This window comes from Tachypleus tridentatus, chromosome 12, assembly GCF_004210375.1.
Source record: "Tachypleus tridentatus isolate NWPU-2018 chromosome 12, ASM421037v1, whole genome shotgun sequence".
Classification (NCBI taxonomy): domain Eukaryota; kingdom Metazoa; phylum Arthropoda; class Merostomata; order Xiphosura; family Limulidae; genus Tachypleus; species Tachypleus tridentatus.
Genome location: NC_134836.1, coordinates 123471281 through 123485348, shown reverse-complemented (window position 1 = coordinate 123485348; position 14068 = coordinate 123471281). Strand labels below are relative to the sequence as shown.

Below are 14068 nucleotides of genomic sequence, written 5' to 3'. Positions count from 1 at the left end.
TAGCGTAGCAATTGTAATGATAAACCTATGATTAATGTAATAATTATAGTAATGAACCTACGATTAGCGTAACAATTGTAATGATAAACCTATAATTAATGTAATAATTATAGTAATGAACCTACGATTAGCGTAACAATTGTAATGATAAACCTATGATTAATGTAATAATTATAGTAATAAACCTACAATTAGCGTAGCAATTGTAATGATAAATCTATGATTAATGTAATAATTATAGTAATGAACCTACGATTAGCGTAGCAATTGTAATGATAAACCTATGATTAATGTAATAATTATAGTAATGAACCTACGATTAGCGTAGCAATTGTAATGATAAACCTATGATTAATGTAATAATTATAGTAATGAACCTACGATTAGCGTAGCAATTGTAATGATAAACCTATGATTAATGTAATAATTATAGTAATGAACCTACGATTAGCGTAACAATTGTAATGATAAACCTATGATTAATGTAATAATTATAGTAATGAACCTACGATTAGCGTAACAATTGTAATGATAAACCTATAATTAATGTAATAATTATAGTAATGAACCTACGATTAGCGTAACAATTGTAATGATAAACCTACAATTAATGTAATAATTATAGTAATGAACCTACCATTAGCGTAGCAATTGCAATGATAAACCTATGATTAATGTAATAATTATCAGGTCATCCCATAAGTAATGTCCGAAAATTTAATACACAAAGTGCATCATCATTTATATCTTTGTAGAAAGCTTTAATGACTAAAATATTTAGTAGGGCATGTATAAAAATGTTCAGACAAATAAAACAAAGTAACCCAACTCCAGTTTATCAGATCTTTAATCAAATAAACCCTTATGAAGATGGATGTGTCTGAGGAACACATTAGGTATATAATGTTTTATTAGTTTCTAAAAGGCAATAATGCAGCAGAAACTACATTAAACATTCAAGATGTTTATGGTGCGGAGTCTTTCAGTGAAAGTAAATGTTTTAGGTGGTTCCAGAAGTTCAGATCAGGTGACCACAGCACCATGTCCAGATCATCCTGTTGAGTTTAGTGATGACTTGCTGCTGGCTACACTTGATGAAGATTGTGTTGTAACAGTTGAAGAACTAGAAACTTAATTCAACTCATTCAACAGTTCATTGTCATCTGAAACAGTTTGGGAAGAGGTCGAAACTTGGAAAATGGGTTCTCCATGATTTGACAGAAGCCAACCTACGAGCAAGAGTGGACAACTTGCAATTCTCTGCACTCTCGTGAACGTAACTCACCTTTTTTGGGCAGGTTAGTGACTGGAGATGAAAATCGATATTTTATAAAAATGTTAAGCACCGCAGACAATGGATCAGTGCAGGTAAACTGGTTAAAGCACAGTCCAAAATGGACCTCCACCCTAGGAAAGTCTTGTTAAGCACTTGGTGGGATATTGTTGGTATGATCCACTTTGAGTTGCTAACACTCAATATAACGATTACATCAGACTTCTATTGTCAACAGTCAGAGCGCGTCAATGTTGCACTGAAAGGAAAGAGACCTACTTTGATCAATCGTTAAGGTGTTGTGTTACACCAGGATAATGCACGGCCCCATATAATATGTTGTGTTACACCAGGATAATGTACAGCCCCATACAGCATGTTGTGTTACACCAGGATAATGTACAGCCCCATACAGTATGTTGTGTTACACCAGGATAATTCACAGCCCCATACAGCATGTTGTGTTACACCAGGATAATGTACAGCCCCATACAGCATGTTGTGTTACTCCAGGATAATGCACGGCCCCATACAGTATGTTGTGTTACACCAGGATAATGTACAGCCCCATACAGTATGTTGTGTTACACCAGGATAATGTATAGCCCCATACAGCAAGGTCTCATCTGCAAAGATTGAAGATATAAATTGGGAAGACCTCCATATCCTCCTTATTCTCCAGATCTTGTCCCATCTGATTATCATCTATTGTGAAGTTTACAGAACTATCTTGATGGTAAACAGCTTGGAACACATGAAGATGTCAAAACTACCATCTCTACATTCTTTTCCTCCAAACCCCAAGAATTTTATAGAAGTGACATTCAGAAGTTTGTGAATCGTTGGCAGGAAGTAATTAATAATAATGGAACATACACTACTGATTAAATAACATTAAAAGTGTTTGAAATCCTTTCTCTTTCTCTGAACATAAAATCGGACATGACTTGAGGGATGACCTGATATTATAATGAACCTACTTTTTACACTGTCACCCAGTGGCACAGTGGTATGTCTGCGGACTTACAACAGTGGAAACCGGTTTTCGATAATCGTGATGGGCAATGCACAGATAGCCCCTTGTGTGGCTACATACAGAACTACACGCAGCAACAAAAACATTTTACCCATCTTAAAACACTGAGAAAATTGCATAACATGTGGTTAAAATTAAATAGTTTTGCTTAAAACGTAGACGTTTCTTAAGGACGTAACACGTAGACGTCTTCTTAAAGACATAAAACGTAAAAGATGTCTTTTTAAGGGCATAAAATGTAGAATATGTCATCTTTAAAAGAAGAAATTGTTAACAAATTTCCATTAGATATAAAACAAAACCCTTTCTGAACAAAAGAAGATGGCTGACTGAGCGCCATCTTTAAAGAAAGACGACTTATACAGCTCATAACATGATCTTCAATGGAAGATGCCCCCCAGTGGCTCAGCGGTATGTCTGCGGACTTATAACGCTAAAAACCGGGTTTCGATACCCGTGGTGGGCAGAGCACAGATAGCCCATTGTGTAGCTTTGTGCTTAATTCAAAACAACAACAACAATAGAAGATAAACTAAAACGTACTGTGAATATTCAATTAAAATCGTATTATAAAATCTATGTTCGTTTTACTATTTAATCTTCTACTTAGGAATTTTGTATTATTTCTTATTAGTTATTCCTGTATCCATAAGCCATGTCTTCAGGCCTAGGGAGTTGTTAAAGGTGGATTAGAAATCCAACTCACCGTTCTACTGTCACCTCTACATTTCAACTTGAATTTAAGAACGCTCCGTGGCTGTCTCTGTAACAAAAACATAATTAAATATTGATAAGTTCTCTAGCCTGTAAAAAAAAAAAAAAGTTTCATTTTTAGTCAAATGGCGCCGTCTGGTATGCAGATAAATAACTATCGAATATATAAATAAATCACACAAACATATTAATGTTCTCCCAATGAAGGCGTTATTGGTGTAAAGTGGTTCACAACAACAACAGATAAAAGTATACAAGTTTGTTCTCCATAAACTTCAATTGTTGGCGAGCATGGAGGTTAAACTATGATAATTCACGTTTTATATTCAGAAAACTTAACACTCCTACGAAAAGACGTTTCTAGTCCTGATTTCTCCAAGCCCGTTCCCCTGGCTGTGGTTTCGATAGATAGTAGATAGGAACAGTGGGAATCTTGTTAATCCATTCATTAATGGATTTAAATGGCAATTTCATTTCAATACAAAATTATTAGCCTAATATTAATAACCTTTCAAGTTGCTCTGGGGCCTATTAGGCCCCACTTTTCGTAGGAGTGTTAACACCTCCTCACACTGAAATATATTCGCATGCTCTACAACGCCCTCTATGTATTTTATTTTAACAATCAGATAAATGAAAGTCGTGAACAAATAATTAAAGTTTTATGTGTAAAATAACTTAGAAAGTATTAAAGAAAACTGAACTTTCATTTCAAGGCCTGTAACATAAATGACTACCAATGTTCGCTATTGTCTTTTAACATATTGCCGTTCATACGTAAACAGCGTCTAATTCTTTGTGTGTCAATATAGAGAGCCAAGAAAAAAAAACGGTAGCTAACGTTCACTAACTGTTAGCCTTGGCAGTAAAGGCGAGAATCGAATCACATTAAAAGAGTACATAAAAAATAAGTGTGCTGTGAGGGAAAGTAATCATTATGAGAACTTTATGAGCAAATAGAAATCATAGAGGGATTAACTTACTCTAAGGTTTAGAGCAAAAACGTGACTTACAACAAATTACTTTCTGGCATGGAACATTACTAGTTACAAATTTCGATTAGTTTTCCATAGAACTATAAAAACGAAGCAACAATAAATGTAATGACATTTTCGAAGGCAAAATTTTGAAATAAAAGCTTCAGAAACGAAAAAATCGCGCAAGGACTAACGGTTAATGTGTCAAGACTGCGCAACAGAAGGTTAATGGTTCGAGTCCCATTGCTATATGTCTACCTTTCAATAATCCACTGTTTAGGACAAGAAAATTTTAAAAGTTGTTGGATAGATGTCTTCGCTCTAACTTAGGAGTTTAAAATTAGTGAGAGCTAGGCTAGATTACCTCATAATAGAACTACAGATTTCTCATCTTACATATTAACTATTATAAATGTTTTATCCGCATTGATGGTGAAAATAATGTAACTATATTGTAGTTTTACTGCACTCACTCTGTCAACAAGATAATCTAGAGATATTGTAGTTTTAGTACACTCACTCTGTCAACAAGATAATCTAGAGATATTGTAGTTTTAGTACACTCACTCTGTCAACAAGGTAATCTAGAGATATTTTAGTTTCAGTACACTCACTCTGTCAACAAGATAATCTAGAGATATTGTAGCTTTAGTACACTCACTCTGTCAACAAGGTAATCTAGAGATATTGTAGTTTCAGTACACTCACTCTGTCAACAAGATAATCTAGAGATATTGTAGCTTTAGTACACTCACTCTGTCAACAAGATAATCTAGAGATATTGTAGTTTTAGTACACTCACTCTGTCAACAAGGTAATCTAGAGATATTGTAGTTTCAGTACACTCACTCTGTCAACAAGATAATCTAGAGATATTGTAGCTTTAGTACACTCACTCTGTCAACAAAATAATCTAGAGATATTGTAGCTTTAGTACACTCACTCTGTCAACAAGATAATCTAGAGATATTGTAGCGTAAGTACACTCACTCTGACAACAAGATAATCTAGATATATTGTAGCTGAAGTACACTCACTCTGTCAACAAGATAATCTAGAGATATTGTAGCTTTAGTACACTCACTCTGTCAACAAGATAATCTAGAGATATTGTAGCTTTAGTAAACTCACTCTGTCAACAAGATAATCTAGAGATATTGTAGTTTTAGTACACTCACTCTGTCAACAAGATAATCTAGAGATATTGTAGATTTAGTACACTCACTCTGTCAACAAGATAATCTAGAGATATTGTAGCTTAAGTACACTCACTCTGACAACAAGATAATCTAGAGATATTGTAGCTTTAGTACACTCACTCTATCAACAAGATAATCTAGAGATATTGTAGCTTTAGTACACTCACTCTGTCAACAAGATAATCTAGAGATATTGTAGCTTAAGTACACTCACGCTGTCAACAAGTTAATATAATTTGTGCAAATATTTAGCAATTAGAGTAAACTCACCCTATCAACCAGCTCATCCAGAGATTTGGCAACTTTTATGGCTACTGAATGTTTGTCTATCTCCTGGTACTTGAAGTATTTGACATCACTAAGACTGTTGTCTACGGCTTCAATGTTGAAACTGTACCTTGGAAACACTTGTAAACGAAAAATTTCTTGATCTAAAGATAAGTGAAACAGATAAATTATGAAGACTTCTTTGAATAATTCTCATCTACCTTATTTTATTTCTTGAGGTAGAGGGATAGATGGACAAATAAATATATGTTCATAAAAATGTGTTGGTAAATAATGACAGAGAACTGACATGAAAGTAGTGTACAAGGGATGGATACAACACGTGTTCATAAAAACATATGTTGATAAATAATGACAGAGAACTGACACGATAGTTGTGTTCAAGGGATGGATATAACACGTGTTCATAAAAACAAATGTTGATAAATAATGACAGAGAACTGACACGAAAGTAGTGTACAAGGGATGGATATAACACGTGTTCATAAAAACATATGTTGATAAATAATAACAGAGAACTGACACGATAGTTGTGTACAAGGGATGGATATAACACGTGTTCATAAAAACATATGTTGATAAATAATGACAGAGAACTGACACGATAGTAGTGTACAAGGGATGTATATAACACGTGTTCATAAAAACATATGTTGATAAATAATGACAGAGAACTGACACGATAGTAGTGTACAAGGGATGGATATAACACGTGTTCAAAATGGAATCTGTATATCATGTTAATATCATGTTGAACTGACATGATACTAGTGTACAAGGGATGGATATGACACGTGTTCAATATGGAATCTGTATTTCATGTTAATATCATGTTGAACTGACATGATACTAGTGTACAAGGGATGGATATGACACGTGTTCAAAATGGAATCTGTATTTCATGTTAATATCATGTTGAATTGACATGATACTAGTGTACAAGGGATGGATATAACACGTGTTCAAAATGGAATCTGTATATCATGTTAATGTCATGTTGAACTGACATGATACTAGTGTACAAGGGATGGATATAACACGTGTTCAAAATGGAATCTGTATATCATGTTGAACTAACATGATAGTAGTGTACAAGGGATGGATACAACACGTGTTCAAAATGGAATCTGTATATCATGTTAATATCATGTTGAACTGACATGATAGTAGTGTACAAGGGATGGATACAACACGTGTTCAAAATGGAATCTGTATATCATGTTAATATCATGTTGAACTGACATGATAGTAGTGTACAAGGGATGTATATAACACGTGTTCATAAAAACATATGTTGATAAATAATGACAGAGAACTGACACGATAGTAGTGTACAAGGGATGGATATAACACGTGTTCAAAATGGAATCATATGTCATAAATAATATCATGTTGAACTGACATGATACTAGTGTACAAGGGATGGATATGACACGTGTTCAAAATGGAATCTGTATTTCATGTTAATATCATGTTGAACTGACATGATACTAGTGTACAAGGGATTGATATAACACGTGTTCAAAATGGAATCTGTATATCATGTTAATATCATGTTGAACTGACATGATAGTAGTGTACAAGGGATGGATACAACACGTGTTCAAAATGGAATCTGTATATCATGTTAATTTCATGTTGAACTGACATGATAGTAGTGTACAAGGGATGGATACAACACGTGTTCAAAATGGAATCTGTATATCATGTTAATATCATGTTGAACTGACATGATAGTAGTGTACAAGGGATGGATATAACACGTGTTCAAAATGGAATCTAGATATCATGTTAATATCATGTTGAACTGAAATCATTTCTTACTTTTTAAGAATTATTTTTTGGTGTTTATTTATTTGTATAGAAAGAAACTTTCCTGCTAATATAAAGTGTTGAATTTAGGAGTTTACGGGGATTTCCCTCTGTGCAAACTTCTTCTCCCGAAATATTTTCACTATTTTTATTTTGGTGTTATTACTAGGTTTATTTCGATTTCTATCTAAAAGTAGGAATCTATTCATCTTTCGGCTTCGTTTATTTCGAATTATCCATCTATTTTGCTATTGATTTGTAAAGCAAAAATGTTGAAATGTATTTTTTTCAACAAGTTCCACATTCGCTCATTCGTAACCAGGGGAATATTCTGTGTCGTTACATTCGTGTTTTGTTTGTGTTTTTTTCAGACAATCGTCCTGGTCAAAGATATCACTCATAACTTCAGGGAAATAGCTAATACAATTTCTGGGAAAGTAAAAAAAACCAAAAACAACCAACATTTATAACTAGTGGAAAAACTTTAATTGGAATTACAAAATTACCTAGAGGATATGTGAAACAAAAATAACTTGTGTTATAAATAAAATTTATTAATGTCAACTTATATTTACTTATGATCAACTCTTTTTAATGAACAGATATTACATTACAGTTTATACGAAGTTTCTACATTTACTCAGAATTTATCCAAATATCTGTGAAAGTTTTAGGCTATTAAAGAGATTGACACATAAATAATATTAACCCTAAAACGATCAGTTTAACAACGAACCTGTTTATATTTAACCGGAATCATTTAATAGTTTATTGACTCGTGTAACTAAGATACGTTTTTATTATCCCATAATTTATTTTTCACAGTCTGTAGCACGTAAGATAAATATTACAGTGGAAGTTCGTTTTCGTTGTATTCCTTACTTAAAACGATTTATATTAAATAAAGTATGTGTTTTTGTGAAATTATAAATGGATTCGTTACTTTAACCTTAAATTCTTCACTACCCTCTTCCCCTTAAATGAAATGACACAAAGAAGAAGTTCCCCCCGACGAGACTGCGATAACTATTTACTTCCCCCTTAAATAATAATCAGTGGGATGAAAAAGGTGTGGTCCCCGAGAATCAGAGGTTAGATTCCAAGTGTGGCCCCATCACATGACCTTCTGGTTGTCTGCTCTGAAACAGACAAAAGATCGAACAAGATCCACATAGGTTATCTGGTCACTGACTTAACTAATCCAGTTCGATCTACTGTAGGCCTTGAAGGTAAAATATACAAGTTATATAATGTGTAAGCATGTTATATGTACAACCTTCTGTTTAGTTTTATTAAAATATTTGTACAGAGGTTACTGAATTACACCATGAGTAAAGAAAGTTTAATACTCTACTTACCTACTGGTATATTTTCAATTACTCGCTCGAACCGACGGTTCTCAGCTAATGGATAAAACTGACAAGCTAAGTGAAGAAGAAGACAAACAATGTTAGTTTCTTATAAAACTAAAATAAGATAAAGTAGTTTTGTATTCTGGTTAAAATTACAGTTATGGTAGTTTTGTATTCGGGTTAAAATTACAGTTATGGTAGTTTTGTATTCTGGTTAAAATTACAATTATAGTAGTTTTGTATTCTGGTTAAAATTACAGTTATGGTAGTTTTGTATTCTGGTTAAAATTACAGTTATGGTAGTTTTGTATTCGGGTTAAAATTACAGTTATGGTAGTTTTGTATTCTGGTTAAAATTACAATTATAGTAGTTTTGTATTCTGGTTAAAATTACAGTTATGGTAGTTTTGTATTATGGTTAAAATTACAATTATAGTAGTTTTGTATTCTGGTTAAAATTACAATTATAGTAGTTTTGTATTCTGGTTAAAATTACAGTTATGGTAGTTTTGTATTCTGGTTAAAATTACCGTTATGGTAGTTTTGTATTATGGTTAAAATTACAATTATAGTAGTTTTGTATTCTGGTTAAAATTACAATTATAGTAGTTTTGTATTATAGTTAAAATTACAGTTATGGTAGTTTTGTATTATAGTTAAAATTACAGTTATGGTAGCTTTGTATTATAGTTAAAATTACAGTTATGGTAGTTTTGTATTATAGTTAAAATTACAGTTATGGTAGCTTTGTATTCGGGTTAAAATTACAGTTATGGTAGTTTTGTATTCTGGTTAAAATTACAATTATAGTAGTTTTGTATTCTGGTTAAAATTACAGTTATGGTAGTTTTGTATTCTGGTTAAAATTACCGTTATGGTAGTTTTGTATTATGGTTAAAATTACAATTATAGTAGTTTTGTATTCTGGTTAAAATTACAATTATAGTAGTTTTGTATTATAGTTAAAATTACAGTTATGGTAGTTTTGTATTATAGTTAAAATTACAGTTATGGTAGCTTTGTATTATAGTTAAAATTACAGTTATGGTAGTTTTGTATTATAGTTAAAATTACAGTTATGGTAGTTTTGTATTATAGTTAAAATTACAGTTATGGTAGTTTTGTATTATAGTTAAAATTACAGTTTTGGTAGTTTTGTATTATAGTTAAAATTACAGTTATGGTAGTTTTGTATTATAGTTAAAATTACAGTTATGGTAGCTTTGTATTATAGTTAAAATTACAGTTATGGTAGTTTTGTATTATAGTTAAAATTACAGTTATGGTAGTTTTGTATTATTGTTAAAATAACAGTTATGGTAGTTTTGTATTATAGTTAAAATTACAGTTATGGTAGTTTTGTATTATAGTTAAAATTACAGTTATGGTAGTTTTGTATTATAGTTAAAATTACAGTTATAGTAGTTTTGTATTCTGGTTAAAATTACAGTTATGGTAGTTTTGTATTATAGTTAAAATTACAGTTATTGTAGCTTTGTATTCTGGTTAAAATTACAATTATAGTAGTTTTGTATTCGGGTTAAAATTACCGTTATGGTAGTTTTGTATTCGGGTTAAAATTACCGTTATGGTAGTTTTGTATTCGGGTTAAAATTACAATTATAGTAGTTTTGTATTATAGTTAAAATTACAGTTATGGTAGTTTTGTATTCTGGTTAAAATTACAATTATAGTAGTTTTGTATTCGGGTTAAAATTACCGTTATGGTAGTTTTGTATTCTGGTTAAAATTACAATTATAGTAGTTTTGTATTCGGGTTAAAATTACCGTTATGGTAGTTTTGTATTCGGGTTAAAATTACAGTTATGGTAGTTTTGTATTCGGGTTAAAATTACAGTTATGGTAGTTTTATATTCGAGTTAAAATTACAGTTATGTAACCAAATGTAAATTAAAAAATATATATATTTCTCTAAGAATCAAACTTACCATGAGGTTGGAAATATTCGTTCTCTATCATTTTTGAAAATTATTTTTATTGATTTCATATTGTAACACTAAAAATCAGGTTTCGATACTTGCCTTTAACATAGTTTTTATAAATACATGTTACGTACATGTAACATGTCTTAGTTTGTGTTTAACAGCAAACAAATAATAGTTTATATTTTGAACAGTTTTTATATTATAATCATTTTGTGTATATGTGTGTGACAAAGACACAGAGAAGGTGGCACAGCGGCATGTCTACGGACTTACAAGGACAGAAACTGGACTTCGATACCCGTGGTAGGCAGATCACAGATACCTGTTCTATAGCTTTGTGCTGAACTACAAACAAAATAAAGCTCAAAGCAGAAGTTTCTCAGGAACACGTAACAGTGAAAATTAATAATTAACTTATCAGAAGCTTACATCTAGTCAAAAATTGTTTTAAAAATAACTAGTGCGTACAGAATTGATATAATTATAGTAACAAACGGTACAACAGACGTGTTTATTCAAACTTTACTGATTGAAACAAAAAATATATATAATAACATATATGTACATTAAAACAGTATAATTTAAAATTAGAGCGGAACACAGAATAAGTAACTATTTACTCTGTTCAAGGTGCTTGGAGTCTATGTTATTACTGTTTATATCATTTACATGTTACACGTGTTGTGTAGAAAAAAACATTCCAGAAAATTATATAACGTACTTTTTCAACTTTTATTAGTTTAACGTGAGTCTAAACGTTTGGTTCTTTTTATTTACTCTTAACCTTAACGAGGATAGGTTTATATTATTCCTGTTAACCCTAACGAGAATAAGTTTAAATTATTCCTGTCAACCCTAACGAGAATAAGTTTAAATTATTCCTGTTAACCCTAACGAGGATAAGTTAATATTATTCCTGTTAACCCTAACTATGATAAGTTTATATTATTTCTGTTAACCCTAACTATGATAAGTTTATATTATTTCTGTTAGCCCGAACGACGGTAAGTTTATATGTTTAGCCGACAAACAGGTTTCGTCTTTTGTTTGTAGCTCAAAGCTACATTACGGGATATTTCTTCTATCCCCACTACAAGTAACGAAACCTGGTGTTTAGCAGTGTAAGCCTCCATACTTACCGCTGAATCACTCACTGGAGAGGGGACTTCTTTTGTTGAGCACAACGTTAAACAATAGGATATTTGTGCTGTGCCTCCTGTGGGTATCGAAAACTTTTTTTTTTTGCGTTATATGCCCTTGGACTTACCACTGAGCTGTAGAGAGTGGAGAAACATTAAACAGGAATAAAGTGAGTGAATGAAAACATTTTTAAAAGCGCCACCTGGTGTTGTACAGTTGAAGAACGTTCTTTCTATTTTTCATGCTTCGTCGCGAAACACTTCTGCGCATACAATGAAGAATCGCTAACCCTAACTCTGCATATAACGATTTTTCACACTGTTGGAAGCTTGTTTTCAGTTTCACACAAAAACTAACTACTCGAAGCTAATCAGCTAATCATCCCTAATAGTGATAGAAAACGTAGATTTTGAAGACAACCTGCCACCAAATCTTGGGTTGTTCTTTTACCAACGTTTAGTAGAACTGACTGTCACATTAGAACGCCGCCATAGCTGAAAGGGCAAACACGTTTGGTTAGGGGGAGGGTTTGAACCCGTGTCCCGCAGGTTGCATGTCGAGCGCCCTAAACACCAGGCTTTATTGTAAAAAAAGTGCTCGTGTAATAATAACTTTATTAGGTTAAATTAGTGACCAAATTAAAATATATTATGCATTTTTGTCTAGTATGTCAATTAATATTTATTATTATAATAATATTTCAGAGGTTTTAAACTTAGTGCACGTGTATGTTTTTCAAAGTAACGACTATCTGGCAGTTGTTCATAATTTGTGGAAGTTAAAACTTAAAGTTTGAAGTGTAATAAGAACAGTCTTTTTAGCGACAGTTTATTTTAAACTCTTATAACTGGCATGCGCTATCTCTGTCTTTACTGTTCCATATTCAAAAAGCAGACTAGAACGATTAGGCTTAGCTTGTATTTAGATACATGTAATGGAAATGTGAATAATATATTATTAATAAATCTAGGTCTAAGATATCAACAACTATAGATATTGAAAGTATGATCACCAACTTCGATGTTAGGACAGTCTGTTTGCGCGTGCAAGATTAACTAAAACAGTTTTAAATAATGTCAAACGGACTATTTACTGGTAAAGAGTATCTCAAGAGTTGGCGGCGGGTGCTGTGGAGTAGCTGTCTTCCCTTTCGTCTGTCACTTCAAAATTAGAAACAGGTAACGTACATAGCTCTCTCGAAATTAAACGCAAGAGACAAACAAAAGAGACTTTACAAATAAGACAAGAAAACTGTAATGTTTGAACGTCTTTGTTGTTTTTTTTTATTATATCTCTCCCCATATTTGTCGTATTTAGCACCGCTGCTCATGTCAGGATAATTACAGTATTTACAGCTATTCATGTCTTATTACGTGGAGCTTTCACAATGTCGTGATGACCCGAACCTTGAACTAGAACTGTTTCTCCACGCGCGGTCATCACGTGCAGGTAAACGGACGCTTCTATTGATTAGAATTCTATTCATTCGCGTAGCAAATTCATTGCTAAGGTAAACTGACTGCTTAACTGTTGCATAATCACAACAAAGTTATTACTTCCGGACTACCCACTTTACCTTGGATGGCCACGATCGGCACCATCCCTTCCAAGGCCACCCTCGCACAAAAACCGAAGCACATACACCTAATGATGTAGCCTCTCACTTCGAGGCCGTGGTGTACAATGGGGCGCTCTTTTCCCACGGATCGTACTTGTATTCGAGTTCAGGGTCAGATACCTGTCACTACAAGACACTGAATTTAATATACCTTGAACATGAACCTTAACAACATTTCGTTACTTATAATTAAAACAACAATCACGTTTCCTTATGTAATAATTTTCACACATTGTTTGTTTGTTTTTGAATTTCGCCCAAAACGACACGAGGGCTATCTGTGCTAGCCGTCCTTAATTTAGCAGTGTACGACTAGAGGGAAGGCAGCTAGTCATTACCACCCGCCGCCAACTCTTGGGCTATTCTTTTACCAACGAATAGTGGGATTTACTGTCACAGTATAACGCCCCCACGGCTGAAAGGGCGAGCATGTTTCGTGTGACGGGAATTCAAACCTGCAACTCTCAGATTACGAGTCGAGTGCTTTAACCACCTGGCCATGTCGGGCCTTCGTTCATTTTGTAACCCTTAAACTAAACTTTTATCCATTCGGGTAAGAGTGTTAACTGAAAGAAAAAAATGAGATGTTCCTCTCAAGCTGTACACACGAGTGGGGTAGGGAACTTGTGGGTAGGGAACTTTATCTGTTTATTCAATTGACAATTTCATCCTATTTTACCCACTCTACCCCCGGAAAAACTTCTGCGAGCGCT

At 32.9% G+C, this 14068-nt stretch overlaps 1 protein-coding gene across 1 annotated transcript in view; it reads right to left on the bottom strand.

Moving 5' to 3' along the window:
- LOC143235758 (protocadherin Fat 3-like) overlaps window positions 1-14068 on the bottom strand; it is a 247269-nt gene that overhangs the window by 212041 nt on the left and 21160 nt on the right. Inside the window, 3 exon segments of the mRNA XM_076473962.1 lie at window positions 3016-3072; window positions 5470-5630; window positions 8658-8723. Coding sequence (XP_076330077.1) covers window positions 3016-3072; window positions 5470-5630; window positions 8658-8723 — 284 coding nt within the window.